Source organism: Emiliania huxleyi, assembly GCF_000372725.1.
Source record: "Emiliania huxleyi CCMP1516 chromosome Unknown EMIHUscaffold_16, whole genome shotgun sequence".
Taxonomy (NCBI): Eukaryota; Haptophyta; order Isochrysidales; family Noelaerhabdaceae; genus Emiliania; species Emiliania huxleyi.
In genome coordinates, this window is record NW_005200982.1 from 733853 (window position 1) to 753540 (window position 19688).

The 19688-nt window shown below is 63.9% G+C and overlaps 6 protein-coding genes across 6 annotated transcripts in view; 5 read left to right on the forward strand and 1 right to left on the reverse strand.

The window, feature by feature from the left end:
- Positions 1-1941: 1941 nt before the first annotated feature.
- On the forward strand, positions 1942-5031 carry EMIHUDRAFT_434113 (hypothetical protein). Its single transcript, XM_005785594.1, has 5 exons — positions 1942-2630; positions 2998-3102; positions 3691-4145; positions 4211-4400; positions 4575-5031. The coding sequence occupies exons 1-5, from the start codon at positions 1950-1952 to the stop codon at positions 4764-4766; spliced, it is 1623 nt and encodes a 540-aa protein (XP_005785651.1). The 5' UTR covers positions 1942-1949; the 3' UTR covers positions 4767-5031.
- Positions 5032-6395: 1364 nt separating this feature from the next.
- Positions 6396-7003, forward strand: EMIHUDRAFT_98913 (hypothetical protein; the record flags this gene model as incomplete). The annotated part of the gene is made up of 2 exons (XM_005785595.1): positions 6396-6596; positions 6701-7003. The coding sequence occupies 2 exons, from the start codon at positions 6396-6398 to the stop codon at positions 7001-7003; spliced, it is 504 nt and encodes a 167-aa protein (XP_005785652.1).
- A 4198-nt stretch (positions 7004-11201) lies between these two features.
- On the forward strand, positions 11202-11599 carry EMIHUDRAFT_202471 (hypothetical protein; the record flags this gene model as incomplete). The annotated part of the gene is made up of 2 exons (XM_005785596.1): positions 11202-11218; positions 11251-11599. The coding sequence occupies 2 exons, from the start codon at positions 11202-11204 to the stop codon at positions 11597-11599; spliced, it is 366 nt and encodes a 121-aa protein (XP_005785653.1).
- A 2655-nt stretch (positions 11600-14254) lies between these two features.
- Positions 14255-15499, forward strand: EMIHUDRAFT_202473 (hypothetical protein; the record flags this gene model as incomplete). The annotated part of the gene is made up of 1 exon (XM_005785597.1): positions 14255-15499. The coding sequence occupies one exon, from the start codon at positions 14255-14257 to the stop codon at positions 15497-15499; it is 1245 nt and encodes a 414-aa protein (XP_005785654.1).
- A 56-nt stretch (positions 15500-15555) lies between these two features.
- Positions 15556-17049, reverse strand: EMIHUDRAFT_202474 (hypothetical protein; the record flags this gene model as incomplete). The annotated part of the gene is made up of 3 exons (XM_005785598.1): positions 15556-15638; positions 15803-15971; positions 16060-17049. 3 exons carry the CDS (start codon positions 17047-17049, stop codon positions 15556-15558), a joined length of 1242 nt encoding a protein of 413 aa, XP_005785655.1.
- A 1982-nt stretch (positions 17050-19031) lies between these two features.
- EMIHUDRAFT_462645 (S-adenosylmethionine synthetase) overlaps positions 19032-19688 on the forward strand; it is a gene marked incomplete at its 5' end in the record, with an annotated part of 2850 nt that continues 2193 nt past the window's right edge. The window contains 3 exons of the mRNA XM_005785599.1: positions 19032-19130; positions 19324-19410; positions 19594-19638. Coding sequence (XP_005785656.1) covers positions 19032-19130; positions 19324-19410; positions 19594-19638 — 231 coding nt within the window. The remainder of the gene's footprint in view (positions 19131-19323; positions 19411-19593; positions 19639-19688) is intronic.

Sequence of the window (19688 nt, forward strand, 5' to 3'; positions counted from 1 at the left end):
GGGGGGGGGGGGGAGGTGGGATGGGGTGGGGGGTTCTTGTGTTCCGCAAACGTGCGAGGGGTTCGGAAAGGCGGATGGGAGAGTGAGCGGCCGAGCACGACGTGCACGACGCCACTCTGGCTAGCGACACTCCCCCAGACCTCGTTCGACTGCGAGATCCGCTTCTGAACCTCGATCTGCTTCTCCTTGCGCTCGTACTCTGCGCGGATCTTTGCCTTCTCCGCCTAGAGAGGTGGCGGAGAGGGTGGCAAGGGTTGGCGGCGGCGGCGGCTGCGGGGGGTGAAGCCGGCGGCGACGGCGACTGCGCAGGAGGATGGCCCGCATGTGACGGACGGCGACGGCGCCTCCCCCGAGCAAGGGGCATCTAGCGGCTCTGGGCAGTGTGCAGTGGCCGATTGGGCCCGCGTCTGGCTCTGGGTAGGTGTAGCTCGGAGGCGTCCGCACACCTCGACCATCCGCAGCTTCTCAATGTTGAACTCCTCGTCCGCCTAAGGGGGATGGGTTCCGAGCAGGTTGCGGGGGCGTTCCGCCTTTTTGGTCCTCAACTGCTCGCCCGCCTTGAGCTTGATCTCGGAGGCCTTCTCCGCCGCCTCCTGGTGGATGAACTGCTGCATCTGCTTGATTTGCTGGTTGATCTCCACGTCGTTCATCTTTGAGGCTGGGGTGGAAGGAGTCGAAAGAGCAACGAGGGGACCTGCGTGCAAAGTATGTGTATGTTAAATGAGGAGCAGAGAGGTGGAGGGGGAGAAGGGGGCGGCGGAGGAGGAGAAGCGGGGATGATAACAAGCCCCGCCACGGCGGCAGCGGCGGCGGCGGCGGCGGCGGCGGTTGTGGCTACACGGCGGATGAAGATTCACTGGTGAAGCGTTTGGTGCAAAACGCCCCGCCGTCGATTGACGCCGTGTGTGGCTGGGCGTCATGGAGCGGCGGGGCGGCGGGGCGGCGGGTGGTGGGGTCGGCTTCGCGCGTGCTACGAGGGGGCGCGGCTGTGCCGGTGCGCGCGCAGGGGCGCCGGGGGCAGGGAGCTGTGCACCGCGACACAGGTATCGACGCGGGGGAATTCTTTTTCACTTGAGCACTTGAGCACTGGATAGGGTCGATTCCGCATGGTACGGGACCCCTCGATCGTCTCGCCCTCCCTCGCTGGTGTGCTCATTGGGGGGGGGGTCATAACAAACACGGTACAGATCGAGGTGCACGCTGCCGAATCTTTTCACTCGAGTAGGGGGGCGTTCTTTCTGCGGCTGCTAGGGGAAACCCAAAGCGCGGAGCCCCCTCGGAGACCCGTGTTTACTTTATGGTTCCCTGCGAACGCGCACCCCCCAGGGTAGGGCTCTCTAGCCCGTAACCCGATACCGATCATCTGGCCCGCCCGCTCGGTTGGCTGCGCTTCTTTTCTTTCTTAGCTCCCCTGCGAGTTTGAAAGGGGCGACGGACGCTTGCGTCCTAGCCTCCAACAACGCCTCCCCGGCGCAGAGGCCCCCCCGGAGGGATGCACAACGGCTCCACGCCACGCCGCTTGCGGCGGTCCTCTTCCCAGCTCCGCTGAGGCCCGTGCGTTATTTTTTCCAGCCAGAGATACGACCCGGTCACACGGGGCAACGTGTGTTTTCAGATCTCGAGCATCGTCCACTTTACCCGAATCCCCGCAACACCAGCCAGCCGGCAGTCCGAGAAGGCGGGCCGCGACTCCTCCTCCGTCCGCTTCCACAAGCCACTGCGCGGAGTGTCGTCCTCGAGCTCTATCCCCGCCGCCGCCCTGTTGCCGCGGATGGCTTCAACGTGCGCAAGCGCGACGACTCCACTCTTCGTCAGTCAGGCTGTTCTTGTCGGCACTTGGAGCACTTGGAGTGCAGTCGGTAACCTCACATCCATCGGCGATCGATTATTTTTTCGCGATACAAGGCACGCGAAAAGGAGAGTTCTGTCATCTGTGTACGTATTTGCATATGGGCTCCAATGCCTCCGCCTCCCAGGCCATGGAGCTCGAGGAGGTTGCCCGCATGCTCTCGCCGTGCGGCTTCGACGTGATCATCGTCTGCTGCTCGAACCAGGCCGCCGAGAACTACTGGCAGGCGCGGCTCGAGCAGACCGTCGTGCAGGTGACAGGCACAAATGCAAAGGTGGTCGCGGTGCACGAGGACTGGAACGGCGGCGCAGGCAACGGGCTGGGCACGCTGTACGCCTACCAGAAGGCGCGCGACAAGGCGAGCCGCGACGGATTTGACCTCGACGCCAAGCTCTCAGGCGGCGCCTCGGTTGCGCTTTTCCACACCGCTGGCAAGGGCACGCGGCTCGCGCCGCTGCCGGGCGCGGAGAACAACAACAAGCCGGGCGTGAAGCTACCCTCGCTCCTCGAGGTGGGCGGCGCCGCGCAGCCCCTCACTGTCCTCGAGGCGGTGATGCGCCAGACGTCGTCGTACGCGCCGTTGCGCGGCGGCCGCATCTCGGTCTTTTGGGGCGACCAAGTCTTTGTGCCGTCGGCGGGGATACAGCCGTCGACGCACCCGGCGGATATCCTGGCGGCGCTGCGGCCCATGCCAAGCAAGGCCGAGTGGGAGGCGGGGCAGCTGCACCAGTACGGCCTCATCGCCGTTGGCACGGCCGGCGACGCGACTCAGCTCGAAAAGGCGCTGCCGCCCGAGACGCTCCCGAGACGCTTCCGAGACACTTCCGAGACACATCCGGGACACTTCCGGGACACTTCCGGGACACATCCGGGACACTTCCGGGACACTTCCGAGACCGTTGCAGATCCCGCACTCGCCAGCGACTCGCACGGCTACACGTACGCTCCGTCCGTTGAGCGCACCTCACGCCCCGTTCGCTTCTCGCCCTCCCCGCTGGACCGACATGTCCACATGTCCTCCACCTGCCAAACGGACGCGGCAGCACCTCCCAGACCCCCTCACAGCTGCTTGGGCGCAAAGAGCGGCATGTGGCGTAGCGGTCCCCGGTCCGCTGGCCCGAACGCCGCCGCCCCGTCCGCCGCGACAGGTGGACTACGACACGGCGAAGGCGTACTTGCCGCCGGACGTCGAGCGTGTCGGAACATCGCTCGGCTCCTTCTCCCTCTCCGCAGCGCTGCTCGCCGCCCTGATGGCACTCGCACAGCCGAGAGACATGGATGCAGCCGAGAGACAGCCGAGAGACAGCCAAGAGACAGCCGAGAGACAGCCGAGAGACAGCCGAGAGACAGCCGAGAGACAGCCGGGACACATGGCCGAGATGAGAGACAGCCGAGAGACAGCCGAGAGACAGCCGAGAGACAGCCGAGAGACAGCCGAGAGACAGCCGGGAGACATGGATGCAGCCGAGAGACAGCCGAGAGACAGCCGAGAGACAGCCGAGAGACAGCCGAGAGACAGCCGAGAGACAGCCGGGACACATGGCCGAGAGGAGAGACAGCCGAGAGACAGCCGAGAGACAGCCGAGAGACAGCCGGGACACATGGCCGAGAGGAGAGAGAGGCGAGAGACATGGCCCTTCTCCCTCTCCGCCGCGCTGCTCGCCGCCGATGGATCGCCGCCCCCCCTCCCTCCACCCTTTCCGCCACCACCTCCGTCTCCTCCACCTTCTCCACCACCACCGAGCCCGCCGCCTCCGAGCTCACCCCCCCCCGGTCCCGAGGCAGTGCCGCAAGCGCCCAGCCACACTAACCACACTATCAGCCCCCGTCCCCACTATCAGGCCGAGTTTGCGCCCGAGCTCGCCGCCAAGTGCGCCTGCCTCGACTCGGACCCGCACTTTTGGATGCCGCTCACCCTCCAAAAGGAGGACTACCTCGCGGTGATGGGCAAGAAGGGGACCCCGGCCGATGAGGCGGCGGCGCACTACGCGCGGATGGCCGCTTTCGCCGCCAAGTTTGCGCCGGGTGGCGGGGGGATCCTCGGCTGCGTCGATGTGGGCGCAAAGGCGCTCTGGTGGGACTATGGACGCCTCGAGCTCTACCAGACAAACAACCTGCACGCGGCCGAGGAGGGCCCTTCGCCGCACGCACTCCGCACCTTCCTCAAGCTGCAGCCGCAAGGCGCGCCCGAGTCGGACGCGTCTGGACGGCAGCAGCGCAACCAGCTCGGCGCCGGCCTGACCGTGCACCCCTCGGCGGTGGTACTCAACTGCCGGATCGGCTCGGGCACGATCGGGCGCGAGAGTGCGCCTGCGCCCGCACCCTCCTCGCCCGCACCCTCATCGCCCGTACCTGCGTTAGGGCCGGCTGCGTGCTTGTCAACGTGACGGCGCCCGAGGTGGAGGTGGAGGCCGCCATCCTGATGAGCGTGACCAGCGCCGGCCCTGTGCGTGGCAAGCGAGGCGTCCTCTACAACGTCGTGCACGAGGGGTCGGAGCCGCTCTCCGCCGACGCCGTGCGCGCCGACGTCTTCCAGCCCGGCGGCAAGCAGGCAGCCTCTCCACCCCTGCAGCCTCTCCTCCCCTGCAGCGCCTCCTCCCCTGCAGCGCCTCCTCCTGCCCCTACAAGAGTGAAAGAGCCGGCAGGAGGTCGGAGTCTAGTCCAGATGGAGCCGAGATCGAAGTAGGGGCGTGGTGTGCTCCAGTCCCCCCCCCCCCCCCCCCAGATTGTGGTCTCATCGAGCATCGAGACGGACGGCGGAAAGGCGTGGAAGGTCACGCTGCCCGAGAACGCCTTTTCGTTCGAGGAGGTCTACAAGCAGAACCAGAAGCTCGACGTGAGCGAGTGCCAGGCCTTGGGCGCCGCCGCACACAAGCGCGTGGCGCAGGCGCTCGAGACGCTCGAGAGGCTCCCCTGATGGTCCAGACTCTGCCGGAAGAAAGGAGGGGCTGAATCTATGTGTGATTGCCGGGCGGCACCGCAATGCGTGTGCTGAGGCGGTTTCAATTGGGCGGTTTGCGGAGGGGAGCCGGAGGGGGGCGATGGCGCGTGACATCTGTGGTTGTGCGTGCGCGCGCGCCGACGTGTGACGGCCCGTGACGATAAAACAGCGCACATTTCTGTGTGATGTTCCACGCATTGTGCTTTGTGGGGGGGTGAACCTTCTCTATTTTTGTATAGACCTAGACGGCTCTCCGTCCCATCCACACTCCATCGCTTCGGTGGAAGGGGGTGAACCGCGCCATCTCCCGTCTCCGCTTTGACCTTTCTCTCTGCACTCTGGTAGGACGGGAACGAGATGATAGTAGGGAGTAGAGAAGAAAGCAAAGTCCAAAGAGGAGCCCTGCGCACGCACGACTCCGCAGGAGAAGCCCCTCCACAGAAAAACTGCGGCCGCCAGCGACTGAGCGTCTCGCTGGCGGACGGGGAGAGGAACACAAAGGGACGTACGGTAAAGCCGTACGGACGTCCATCCACTGGGATATGAGAGTACTGGAGAGATGAGGTCGAATCTGCTGATTCAACAGCCGCCCAAAGGAGCGCCGCCTCAACACGGGGTCTCGGCTCTATCGAGCCATGCTAGCTCTCCAGTCGCAGCCGGGTGTTCCCGCAAGCAGAGAAGACTAATCCTGGGGGAAGCAACCCGATCCGCCGCCCAAGCTCTCACGCCGCGCGCGTAGGGCCCTTAGGGGCCTAGGCTGAGAAAACACAACCTCTCCCTTTTCTCCCCCAGTAAGCTAAAAGTTACGTACAATGCACCGGCTTTACACACACACGTGAGAAGGTTCGACCTTCGTTGCGGTGCATATAGTGCATTTCATCGGATCCCTTCCTACATCTATCATCTTCTAGATCTAGGAGACTAGGACTATGTCTATGAGCAGCTCTCCGCTCACAATGTCAATGATCAATGGGACTGGTGACGCACCGACCGACCGAGACTACTAGTACTACCCAAAACGTCACCCCAATCACATCGATTGTGAGCGGAGCTGCTCACGTAGTCGACAAACAAAACTCTCCCGTAGTCGTAGACATAGTCCTAGAAGATGTAGGATTAGTCGTAGGCGTCACCGTAGGTGCTCACAATCGCACAGAGATGCTACGATTGCGAGGAGTGATGCTCACAATCCTTCGACTTCTTTCTAGCGACTTCTAGGATTGAGAGCGAGGCTGCTCACTCACTTAACCGTAGGTAGGTAGGTAGTAAGGTGAAGAACAGCCAGGCTCGGACTGGACACCAACGCGGTATGGGTGGACGCTAGACAGATGATGACGACACGCACGAGCGACACACAGACACAAACAAGCTCACAAGACACACAGCCAGCGGGCTGCCACACACCCTGAGTCGGCGTACTTAACCGTTTCCGAAAAAAGAATTTGCCTAACCCACAAGGCTACACGACGCCCTACTGGGCGCCCTCCGCTCCCTTCCCCTCAGAGCCCCCCATCCCCCGCGCGACGCGCACGGAAGAATTTACTGCACGCCACTGTCTTGCCGCGGCTGGACGTGGGCACCTTGGAGAAGCCGTTCGTGGGCCGAATGCCGTCGCGGTCGCAGCAGCGGCGCCTCCCACTTCAGAGTGCTGCGCCCAGCGCTGACACCGCCGCCGCCGCCACGCCTAGCGCGCTCTCGCTCGGGCTGGTTGAGGTGCGAGACACCGGCTGTCCCACCCGCGGGCATGGCCTCTTCGCTGCCGCGCCGCTGCCCGACGGCGCGTACCTCGGCGACTACACGGGCGAGGTGCGGACTCGCCTCGTCACTCAGCACACTCCCTCCACGCCAATGCCATCAGGCGCCACGCACACACCGCACGCAGCCTCACGGTGCCTCAGGGTGCCTCGCAGGTGCTGACGCAAGAGGAGTACCTGGCGCGGTACCCTGATGAGGATGCGCGGTACGTGCTCGCCGCCAGCGCCGACTGGAACATCGACGCCGCGGAGGCGGGCTCTTCCTCGCTGCTGCGGTACGTCAACCACTCGTCCTCGCCAAACTGCTATTACCATGTGGAGCGGGTGCGCAGGTCGCCCGCGCGCCGCGTGAGCTTCTACACGCTGCGGCCCGTGCGGCCGGGCGAGGAGCTGCTCTTTGACTACGGCAAAGAGTTTTGGCGGGGGCGCTGCGAGGAGCAAGTTGGTGATGGCACGTAGCTCGTGTACTCTCTGAGGAGACACCGTGTCGTGAGAGACAAATCAATAAAAACAACTGATAAACTCGCGGCGGAATATATACGTGGGGCTGGGTTCACAGCGATTGTAGCGGGAAAATGACGGGAACACTTGACGGTCGCGGCCTTCCGACTCGCGCCTCCGCCTCACTGGCACTATTGTAGCCCTGGCCGGTGCGCGTGCGGAGTTGAAGTTCCGGAGTATATACTAGTCATTTTGGCCTGTGGTTTTGGCTTCTAGTGGTCGGTATAAAGCTACAAAATTTTTTATCCTGGGCAGGCGGCGTAGTTTGCGAAAAGGTGTGATTGTACCCAAGCACACGCAGACCATGAAAACCGGAGAGCAGTGTGTGTAAGCAATACTGTATGTAGCATCGTGTGCACAGCTTCAAATATCAAAAGTGCTCACTTTTCCTTGCCGACATTTTTCGCCCATCCAAATTAGCGTTTCTTTCTGCATTCTGGGATACGTGCTTGCTTTTCGGAAACTTCCGAAGGTATTCGCCCTTTGGACATTCCCCAAACGTGTTCCACCCCAATTAATGATGACAGGACGTTTATATGCCAGAGCGCTTGAGTCTCAACATTGTGTAGGCAGTGGCTATCTAATATATTTCACGCGCTTGCTCGCTACAATCCCAGCCCACTGCGCCACAGCCAGGTGAAGTAAGCAAAGTTGTAATGTTCAGCACAGCCCCGCTTTTACAGGCGTCGCAGTCAGTCAGTCAGTCTTACACACCTCCAAGCATGGAGGACGGGCCACACGCACACACACGCTGCACACGATTGGCTCGGGAGCCGACACGAGGCGCACTGTCACCGGCCTTAGCACCGGGTCCGGACTGCTGGACACACAGCACACAGCACACAGGACAGCTCACGAGGCGGCGCTATATAGTGGGGTTCTCATGGGACTGACGCGGGCGAAGAAGGTGGAGCACAGGGACGGGAACACAGAACTCTCGAACTGACAGGCGTCGCGTAGCTTTGCAAACAATCCATTGCGGATGCAGTTACTCCACTTTCACAATGACTAATCGATTGTCTTATGCAACTCCATGCAATGCTTGTGAGATCAGTGATGTCTTTCGTACAGGCCGGTGATCAGATCGCATGACGAAGAGCTGCGCAAGTTCTTTACTGAATCAATGCGCCAACCGTATTCCTGTCGTTTCCATATCGGGTCCCTATACGATAATGGTGTTTGTGCATGAGCTGACGCATGCAGCTGTCCACATCGTGCCTCTTGCCTTCCCATTGTATCAACCTCGGTTGCCAGCGGGAGAACAATGTCTTACTCCCATTAGATGCAATCGCAGCACATTCATGGCCTTCAATATCAATCTTGACGACATCCACCGAAGGCAAATTCAACGCACGCAGCACCGAGTCAAGCGTGCGCGTATGCGTCCTCTCACAAGCCTCATTTTGATCCGAGGTACAAGGCAGTCTTGGCGCCCTGTCACACTTCAAGACACCATTACCAATTCCACCATTGCCATGGAATTTGTTATTGGCAGTCACCGTGCAAATTCTGCCTTCGTTATCAGGCGTGGATAGTGCAACAGGGACGACTCTCACCCGCTGTGCAAGGGTTGGGTTTAAGCACAGGGACACGTTGAGAGCAAGTAGGTTCCTTGGCATTGGCTCGATCGCAACGGTACGCCAGCCCGCATGCGCGAAAAGTAGGGAGTAGAACCCGATGTTTGCACCAACATCAAGTAAGTAACGAGGCTTTGTAAGGATGGATGGCAGCGTTGCATTTGCCAAGTCTGCAAGTTCTTGTGGTGCCTGAATCTCCCAGAAGCCTCTGTGACGGATGTTGCGGCTCATTGGATCGTTGTGGTGAGTCCTTACAGCCATGTCAAAAAGTCGACCTTCTGTGGTTCTCACTGGTACGACAGTGAGATCAGACGGAAGGGTTCCGCAGCGAGCGTCCATCTGTTCACGAGCCAGGATACGGGAGCCGTTCTTGTCACACGGGAGTCGCCCTCACGGGTTCGGCACGCTGTCGAGGGTCCTAGTAAAAGGAAAATGGCCTCCAAAAAGCATACCTCGAGGTATGAATACTCGAACTGTGAATTTAGCCGAGAAGACGCACGGATCACAGGACAAAAGTTGATTGAAACCGAAGGTGGTTAAAGACCTCGCGAAAATACGTGAGCAGAACGGCAGGCAGGCTGGCTGGGAAGCCGCGTTTCCCTTGCAGCTTGTCCGTCTATCTATGAATACTCCCTGGCAGCCTGTCACGTGTCACAAGAAAGCAGGCGAGGTTCTTCACTCGCCAGGACTTGATGTATGTTTTTTTATGCCGCTGGCTATCGCATGCCGCTTGCTATTGTATGACGCTCACGATCGCACTGTGTACGTCTCTCTCTCTCTCGCACGGTCATTATGCCGCTCACTATCGCATGCTGCTCGCTATTGCATGCCGCTTTCTATCGCAGATCGCATGCCGCTAGCTATCGCATGCCGCTCGCCATGCATGCCGCTCGCTATCATATTTCTCTTGCTCGTTTCGTATGCCGTGTGTAAGTGTGTGAGCATGGGTAATGTGTACGAGTATTTTCTGGCTTCTTCGTCCGACCAGCAAGACCTGACATGTGACTCCATAGACATGAGTAAGTGTGAGCATGGGTATGAGTACGAGTATTTTCTGGCTTCTTCGTCCAACCAGCAAAGCGTGACATGTGACTCCACACCGCCCGACGCCGCGAGCCCGCCATGGCATGCCCGGCCGCGCCAAACTCTCCCGCCGTCGGCCACGCCGCAGCCCAGCCTCGCTCGCCGCGTCATGGGTCGTAGATGCGTGCGTGCCAGTGCGTGACAATTCGTGACCATGCGTGCATGGGCTGCTAGCCACTCGCCACGATCGAAATGCCGTCGCAGCCCGCTGCCAGCGCTGCTGCCTGCTGGCGCTGCTCGTGCTCAGCTGACGGCACGGACCAGCAGGACGCAGTGAACCGACGCAGTGAACCAACCGCGTCGCGCGTGCCTTTGGCCCTTGCGATAAGTAGAGTGACCCCCCCCTCTGCGAGGCAGCGAAGCCACCGCTCGTGCGACGCAATCTGAGCGAGCGTGCCCTGTTTAGGGACTGGAGAAGTGCTCTGCTCAGAGTAGAGGTCGGAGACGGGCGGCATCTTGCTAACGAGCGGGAGGCCGGACGGACGTAGTACCCAAGGTTGTAGTTGTTGACCATCCCAAAGTCGACATCCTTGGCCCGGGCGCGGTAGACGCCCCAGAGCTTGATTGCAGCGGTCGCGGATGGAGTTGTAGTGCTTGTTGAAGTAGACGAGCAGCGGCGGTTGCGCGAGGGGCGGTGCTTCGTCGCCGCCAGCGAGGGCGTGGCCCTGGTAGGCTCTGGCCTGTCACGTACGTAGTGATGGCCAGACGGCGAGGAAGGCGGCGACGAAGCACGCGTCGGCGACGTCGGCGTGCCCTCCGATGTTTGAGCCGCCTTTCGCCACCGAGAGCTGCACCTCCTCCCAGGCGCGGTCGAGCTCCTCTGTGGGCGTGCCGTTTGCCCTGGCGAGGATCTCGAAGGAGGTGCGCAGCCGCGGGAGCACCACCGTGTTGAGGACGGGCTTCACACAAAAAACAAAAAAGAATCAGACAGTCGAGAAAGGGATAATTCAAACAGCGCCTGAACGCCATGGCGTTCAGGCGGCACTTCTCTCGCGTCGGCTCCGCCGAGCGCTGCACAGAGACCATCTTCACTGACCACCAACGACAGGTGTGCGACTACGCGCTCGTCTACGCGGAGAAGAAGAACGACGGCGAAGCGCCGTACTCGGTCTCCTTCACCGCGACGCAGAGCGGCGACGTCATCGTACAGCTGCACCCGCACTCGCAGCTCGAGCGCGCGGTGCGCCACGAGCGGCAGGCGCAGGCCACGGAGGCGCCTGCGAGCGCGAGCCCTGCGGCGCCGCCCGCCCCTGCCGCCGCGCCGCCAGCCGCGGAGCCGGCGCCCAAGACGTACGCCGCCGCAGCCGCATCGCAGCCGCAGGGTGCCACCGCGGGTGGCCAGCCCGCCGCGCCTGCGGGCCCGGCCGCCGCCGCGCGCGTGCCGCCGCCGCCCAGCGGCGGCGGAGTGCGCGGCTGCTCCTTCACTGTCCCTAACCCGGGCAGGAAGCGTGGGCAGCAGCAGCGCGGCAAGGGCCGCGGTGCCAGGGGCCGTGCCGATGCTGGACCCCGTCTCGTTGACAAGAACGCGCTGTCCGCGCGCGGCAGCGGGCCCTCGCGCCAGTCGCGCTCGCCGTCGCCCGACTCTCCGCCCGCCAAGCGGGCCGCCTCCGCTGACTCGTCCGGCTATGAAACCGATACGCCGGACGAGGTGCAGCAGGAGGCGGTCCGCAGGGTATGCGGCGCGCTCGGCATGAGGGAGCAGTTCGAGGCGGCGATGGCGGCGGGAGAGCTGCTCGAGATGCTCGAGAGCTTGCCGCGAGGGGCGGTCGAGGCCTCTGTCCGACAGATGCGGGGTTACAACCGCACGGGCGAGTGGCCAGAGCCCATCCTCACCAGCCCTGCCCCGCAGCGCGGCCGCTCGCCAAGCCCCGTCGATGAGTGGTCAGATGGTTAGTGCCCGAGAGCGAGGGGTCCGGGGGGGAGCACAAACATAGGACGCCCAGCCTTGCCCTCGTGCCGCCGAGTGCATATCCTATGCGAGAGAGATCCCCTGTGCCCTGTGCCCAGCCCTCTCCGCGCGGCGATGCGCCCTCCCCCCTCGCTTTTGCAAAATCCTGCAAAGGTGGGGACGTGTCTGTCCTCGACCCAGCCCTAGCTTGGGATGTCCGTTGTATTTATTTATTTATAGGGATAGACCTCAACGACAGTCAGAAGTCAGCGCTGGCTGGGCTTCCTCATAGCTTACCCTCTCAAGCTGCGTGGGTCCGGCCCCCCCCGGCCGGGGGGGGGGGGGGCGGGCATGGACTGGCAAAACGATGGCGGCCAAGCGTCCGCGCGCCGAAAACGTCCTGGTCGACGCTCTCCGCAACGCGTCGGCACCTTGCATCGTGGCATCCTCTGCGCGCGCGTCAGGGCTGGCTGCTGCCGCGGCGGTGCACTCGCTACCAACCTCGGATCTGCTCATCTTCGTCGCCTCTGACGATCGACGGACTATCGCAGTGCCCGACGAGTCGTCGCTCGAGCGGCTTCTCGACGAGGCTGCGTTTGACGTCGAGGCACGCATGGGCACCGCGATCGAATCCCTCGCCGCACGGCTCGCGGCGTGCGAGCCGTCCGTGTACGAGATGGTGCGCTTGGCGGAGGAGGAGGCGCTCGCGTGTGGGTTGGCCCGGCGGCATGGCGTGCGCCTCGCCCTCGAGGCCGTGCTTGGCCACGACGCAAGCTCACCGAGGGCCACCGCTGCCGTCAAGGAGCTCGCCGCCTCCGTGCATTCCGCCGCCGCCGAGCCACGCGCGCCCGTCGCGACGGTGCTCGCGCTGCTCGACGCTGCGGGCGCCGCGGCGCTCGCACTCAACGTGCTCAGCGTGCTGTGCTTTGGCGACGCGCTCGGGTCCGACGCGCTCATGGCGTGGGAGCAGCGGCAGCAGCAGCAGGCGGCCGACGGCACGGCGAGCGCCGACGTTTGCCGGCTGCGCCCTCTGCTCGAGTGGCAGCGGCTGCAGCTTCAGCCGACGAGCACCGGCGAGGCAAGCGAGCACGGCGACGAGGCGCTGTCGCCGGCGGCAGAGGACGAGAATGGCGGCGAGCGCGATCGTGCTGACGACGACGACGGCGCGAGCGACGGCGCGAGCGATTGGGATCGCGAGGGGCAGAGCGACGGCGGTGGCGGTGGCGGTGGCGGTGGCTTCGCCGCGTCCGGGGCGCGGCTGTGGCGGCACGTGGCGGTGCACGGCGAGTGCGCGTGGCAGCCGTCTGCGGCCCGGCCGGCGCTCGTCGCCGAGCTTGGCGCGACGCGCGAAGGCGTGGTGGTGCTCGACGGCCTCGTGGACGATGCGCTGCGTGCCGACCTTCTCCGGCTGCTGCTGGGCGACGCGCGAGGAGGCGCGGCCGGCGGTGGCGGCGCGCACGCGGCTGCGCCGAACGACTTGGCGGCACCGAGCATCCACGAGCCGCCGGCGGGCCGATGGGAGCGCACGACGGTCGACAGCGCGGGGCTGCCGCGCACGTGGGGCATACGGCCGCGGCTACTGCGCGCACTCGAGCGCCGGCCGCCCCGCAGCCTTATCGAGGTGCACACGCGCCTCGCGCGCCTCTACCCCGAGTACGACGTCGCGCGCATCGAGGCGGCCGCGGTCGCTCCCGCGGCGCGGTGCGGCGGCAGCGGCGGCGAGGGCGGCGAGGGCGGCGAGGGCGGCGAGGGCGGTGAGGGCGGTGAGGACGGCGAGGGCGGCGAGGGCGGCGAGGGCGGCAAGGGCGGCGAGGGCGGCGAGGGCGGCGAGGGCGGCGAGGGCGGCGAGGGCGGCCAGTTTGTGTACTCGTCGCTGGTGGCGAACGCCGCGGTGTACGGCCACTGCTTCTGTTGGCACGTGGACGCCGATCCCGCGGCGATGCCGCCCTCGGCTTGGCGGGACGCGTACGGCGACTACACGAACGGCGCGTCGGGCCGCCCGCTGCTCGTCTCGCTGCTCGTGTACGTCGACGACGAGTGGCGGCGCGAGTGGGACGCGGAGACGCTCTTCCTCGACGACGAGCGCGGCGTGGGCGTGCTCGTGCAGCCGCGGCCAGGGCGGTGCGTGCTCATGCACCAGGACGTGCTCCACCGGGTCTCGGCGCCGTCGCTCGCGGCCCGCCGCCCTCGCTACTCGCTTGTCCTCCGGCTGTGCCTCGTGCCAAAGGAAGGGCGAGCGCGCGAGCGCGAGAGCGTGTGCCGGCCCGAGTGGGGGGCGCCGGCGCGCTTCGGTTGACACGGCGTTCGGACCCGAGATGGCTCGCGGTCAGTCAGAGGAGACGAGTCGCTCCTCATCGATCGCAAACCCTGTTAGCAGTCCACCTCCGGGTGTGGGAAGGTATTGTTTTCTTTCTTCGTGCCCAGCGTGAGAGGGAGCTCTGGTAAAATTCTTTGCTTCCAATTGTTTTAGCCTTTTACCTAAAATACAAAAAGGAATTACCGTCCGTTCTGACACGTGCGACGACCGAGCTGACGCCCCTCCCTGGCCACCCCGCTGCCGTTCGGGACGGGGCGTGGGTGCGGGGACGCACGCGGAGTAGGCAGAAGTAGCCGAGAGTGCCGCAGGAGAGCGAGCGCTGTCCCCGTCCTCCCCTTGCGCGCATGATTCCGCCAATCGAGCAGGGCGCTGTGTTTGTGATTGGGCTGCAAAAGGCGGGGACAAGCCAGCTGCACGCCATCCTGCTGCGCGTGCTTGGGCTCGTCAGTGCAGAGCACGCCGGGCCTGAGGCCCTGGGCAACAAGGAACTCCATTTCTTTGAAGGCAAGCACTCTGATTGCGCCCTCAACGCCTCCTCGCCCGCCCTTGCGTGCCTCGCCTCCTTCTCGCGGCAAGCAAAGATGGCGCGAATGCTGCAGAATGGGTGGGTCACCGACGCGACACCCGATTACTTTGGCAGTCCACGAGCGCTTCGCGCCCTGCCGCTGACGTTCCCACCCAGGGAGGGCGTGCTGCCGCGCGTCAGGATCATCCTCACGCTTCGCGAACCCACCGACCGCGCCTTCTCGGCCTACATCAACAACCGGCGCCAGTGCCTCCTGCCTCGCCTGCCGGCTGCAGTCCTGGCGGACCCGGTGCGGCGCGAGGCCGCGGAGCGGATGCGCTCCTTTCGCTGCGAGCCACGCACCTTTGAGGAGGCGGTGCAGGACGAGATGGCGGCTCTCCTATCCAGCTGCTGGCCATCAAACGCCAGCAGCACAGTCACCCCGCACCCACGCAAGAGTGCCGCCTTGGACTTGGCGGCGCGGTTTGCCCAGCAGTGGGACATCTCGCCGGTCAACGTCTGGGAGAACTACATGCGCTGGTCGCCGCCGTGGCCTGTGGCTCCCAGGCCGCTGCCGGAGGAGGGGCAGTGCGCCCTCGAGAGCTGCTGGATCCAGCCTGTCTTCCCGAATCGTCGCGGCTGCAAGGGGTACCTTGCCAACTCGCTCGTGGCGGCCAAGCTGCGGCTCTGGTCGGCTGCCTACGGCCCTCAGCTGCTCGTCGTAAGCTTTGAGGACACGACGTCCGAGCCCGCAGGGACGGCAGAGAGGCTTGCAGCCTTCCTGGGCGTGCCGCGCACGGCGCTCGAGGAGCGCCGGTCGTCTCTCGAGGCGCTCTCCGACCACAGCTGCTGGCACAGCTGTGGCCACAAGCAGCGTCTTGCCGCGGAGCAGCCGGCAAACTTCAGCACCGTGCTCCCTGCAGTGCGCTCCGCCCTCGATCTCTTCTTTTCGCGCGATCAGAGAGATCTGGGGGCGTTTCTCTCCCAGGCGCAAGTCCCTGGATCGGAGCGTGTTCTGGCCAGGATGCCACGGCGCGCGTGTGGCCGTTGCGGAAGTTGGCGGCGATCAGCGGCAGGCGGCTGAAGACAGAAGAGCATGAGTGGCACCGGGCAACGCCAGCCCCCCCCCCCTTGTTACGGTTAGCTGTGCCGTGCACTTTCCACAACGCACAAGTCTGATCGGTGCACCATGCGCGTGATGCGCCGCTGGACGCGAACCCGCCCTCACTGGCGTTGCAGCGCGGCGACGGAGGAATAATAAAAATACCAAATACCATTTCCCCCCAAGACTATAAGGTAAAAGGTAAGGGGGAAGGTAAATTTCTCCACACACACAAAGTGGTGGGGCCCCAGACTACTTCAGAGGTGCTGCCAGTGGCGCGCACACGGCACAGTGGTGCCGTCACGCTCTCACGCAGCGAGGGCTGGAGGCCCCCTGGGCCCCTGCCTGCAGCCTGGGCGCACCCCATATAGAACATAAAGTAGAAGGCCAAAAAGCCGATCGCCGTATTTCTCGCAGCTGTGTCACGCAGGGGTTTCTTGACCGTTTTACACCTCTACTGGAGGAGATGTGGGTGCCTTGACACGCTCCAAAGAGGACAGCCTAGGCCGGGCGGCAAACGGCACGGCAGAGGGTTGCCTCACCCGCTCGCCGCCGTCCGGCCGGGCCTGGAGTTTCCGCCCGCGACGCCACCATCGCTCCTCAGAGCAGTTTTGGAGGAAGCGGAACCGGTAGTGCGCCCGCCCACGGTTGCGCGTGTCTACGTACTCGCGCGGCGCCTTGGTCACGACGACAGCGTTGCGCACAAAGTAGACCGAGCCGATCATGGCGTCGAGGGCCCCGCTAAAGACGGGCGCGTCGCGCCAGCACTGGAACTCGCGGTTGAGCACGCGGTGGACGGCGGCGCGGAAGAGCTCGACCATGTCCGTCTCCTCCGTCTCGTCCGACATGGTCCAGCCGTACGGCTTGAGCCCCATGCCGGAGGCGCGCGCCCAGTAGTTTGTCTCGATGTCCTCGATGATATAGACCCCTCCGGGCGGCAGCCGCGGGAAGAACTCGCGAAACGTGCGGAGCTGGTGCGACGGCTTGTGGCTGCCGTCGTCGAGCACGACCGACCAGTTGCGCAGCCGCGCCACGCGGCGGAGGTCGGCTCGGCTGCCCTGGTCGAGCCGCAGGATGCGCGGCGACGTGTACGCCTTCTTGTCGGCGCCAAAGACGGTCGCACGCGGCAAGTACCGATCCCACATCTGGAGGGACTGCTCCTGAAAGACGCCAATCTCGAGCATATCGAACGCAGACTGCCGGAGGTGCTCCAGGAAGAAGGGGTAGAAGAGGGTGAATTGGTGCCGCGTCGCCTTGTCGGTCCCCGTCTGCAGCGCGATGCGGTGCAGATCGGCGTGGATCGAGAGCGGGTCGGAACGCCTGCTCGGCGAGACAGCCGAGGCCGCCGAGTCTGCCGCGGATGCTGCAGGCGCGTCGCCGGCCACAGGCGACCCGGCCGGCGAGGATGACGTGGCCGCTGAGTGTCGGCCGGCAGCAAAGCCGAGGAGGCCGCCAACGGCAAATCCTGCCAACAAGGAGAGCGGCGGTGCGGCAGGCGCGTGGCGAGAGTGCGACGGCGACATGCTTGGCATTCCGATGCAAAACAGCAGCTGCGATAGCGTTGACCTTGGCGGGGTGACGCCCACTGGCCAAACTAGAGTAGATGAACCTTCTTTTGTAGTGCCAGTCCGAGCCAGTCTGCTGTGAGAGGGGCTTGTATGGTAAAATTCTTTTGTACTACTCGTCGCCCTGAATGGTTGCCCAGGTTACTCAGGACACGATCCCGGCGTGAACACGCCGATCTGACAAAAGCCCGAGTGCCTACCGCACGCGCCGCGTCGCGGCGCGTGCGGTAGGCTTTGTTTGAAGTCAAAAGTCGAATCAGAGCAGTGTCGGCGTTGTCCTGAGTTTTCTCCCCCGGACCGCCCAACCGGGACCGCTCCGGGACGCACGCCGGCGAAGCACCATCAAGCTGCTGTACGGCCGCGGCATCGCCTCCCCTGGCTTAGCTAGACTGAGAGATATTGTGCACAAGGTTGGCCTCTACAATATATACACTGACACTGAACCTCCCAGAGCTCGTCCCGGTCCGCCACGGCCATCCTTGGCCTCCGGAGGGCCCCCGGCCGCGGCGCGGTGTGGCGGCGTCACAAATCCGACCACAGAGCACCGGGGCGCGGTCGGGCGATCTGAGGCCCAACTAGGCGTATGCATTGCCCATCCAGGGCTATCACCTGGACCCATCAACAGGCGCCTGCGGCGCCGTGGTCACGAGGTGTTGTTCACACCTGGGCAAGCATTCATGCGCAGCACAGTACTTATTGTGTTTCTTTCATGAAAGGTGGGGGCGCCTTCGGAGGCCTTGACGACGACGACGATGAGGAAGAGGAGGAGGAAGGCGAGCTCCTCCGGCCCATGGTGGTTGCCAAGGTTAAGATCGAGGAGAGGCACAAAGCGAAATTTGAAGAAGCTCCGTTGTTCGTGCCACCTTTCATTCAGAACATCCTCTTTGACCTTCAGAAGTCCAGAGTCCAGTTCCTCAACGGGATGCTTGAGTTCGAAAAGGTGGCTTTCGACCCAGCCTTCTACACCTGGAAAACCACACCCACTCCAAAGGGTGGCTGCACAGGCAAGTGCGACGACCCCTGGAACATGCCAAACAGCCAATTCTTGAGGCGACCCGCCCCCGAGGGCATGTTCAAGACCACCGGAGCCTCACTGCAACAAGAATCCTCCAAAGAAGAAAAAGCTGCAGACTGTTCAAAACGCTGAGACGAGATGGGATTTAGGGACATGTGTCCCCGCCCTGCAAATCTGAGGCAAACTCGAGGAAACCGGCAAAATTACCTGGTATTTTCCTGAGGGAGGGTGTTTTCCAGGTAAACCCGGGGTTTTCAGGTGTGTATGCCCGCAAAACACCGGGGATTTTTGCCGGTTCGTTCGGCTTATTTTGGGCCCAATGGCAAACCAGCCTCAGACTTGGCTCAGAGCCCGGAAAAATTTGCGGAGATCAGCAGGAGGATGTACGTTGTACGAAGAGATTAGGAGCAGCAGGGACCCGAGGGACCAGGTGGAAGACGGCTAGTGCTAGTCCCCCATCGGGAGGACGACCCCGGCTAGTCGCCGACCACACCCACAAAGAGAACCCTGCACAAAGATCGCAAGGGCGGGGACCTGTTCCTTTTTACCCATCTCACAGTGTAGAGAGGTGTCCGTTTTTATTGCTCTGCTGTGCTTCTCGCTCGTGCGTCCTTGCAACTTGTGCTGACCTCCTTTCACCTCGTGCTCTCCTATGCCACGTGGCTGGCATAAAAAAGAGCCTGAATCTCTGCGCACACATCTCTCTCAACGAGCTTCCACTCCCTTCCGAGGCGCGTGGACCACAGCCGATCCCCTAGCCACAGCCGATCCCACAAAAGGTTCTTGCGGGCCCAACAAGCGCGCACCGTCTCGCTCGCCCGCGCCCGCTCCTCGCTCGGCTCCTCCACCTCCGACAACCACCACGACCGCCGCCGCGCCACGCCTCCTCACCCGGTCCGTCTCGGCGCGCTTGCAGACCACCTACCACAACACAATGTCGGCCAAGCGCGTCAAGACGTCCGCCGAGGAGCGCATCTTCATGTTCTCCTCCGAGTCTGTCAACGAGGGCCACCCCGACAAGCTGGCTGACCAGGTGTCGGACGCCGTCCTCGACGCGTGCCTGAAGGAGGACCCGTACTCCAAGGAGCGCGCGGCCCCGGCCCCGTCCGCTGCCGCCCACCGGCCGAGCCTCGCCCGTCCCGCCCCCGCTCCGCCGGCCTCGCCCCAGCCCGGGCAGCGCCGCTCCCTCCCCGGTCTGTGAGCCTCCTCTGCCCGCTGGTCGGCAGGTCGCCTGCGAGACCTGCACCAAGGACAACATGGTGATGGTCTTCGGCGAGATCACCACGGCGGCGAAGCTCGACTACGACAAGATCGTCCGCAACGAGGCGCGCCGCGCCCGCCGCGCGCAGCCCACCCCCTCCCCTCCTCGCCTGCCCGCACCGCACCGCGCCAGGCCACCGCCGCTCAAACGAGTGCACTAGATGGCCCCTGGACGGTGCCGAGGGATGGGCCTGCCCGCGCGCCTCAGCCTAGCCCGCCCACTCCCTCGCGCGCAGGTCAAGAAGATCGGCTTCGACTCCTTCGTCGACGACCTCTCGTCGGTCGACTCGAAGGGCGAGCCCCTACCCCCTGCTCTCCCCGCCCTCCCTGC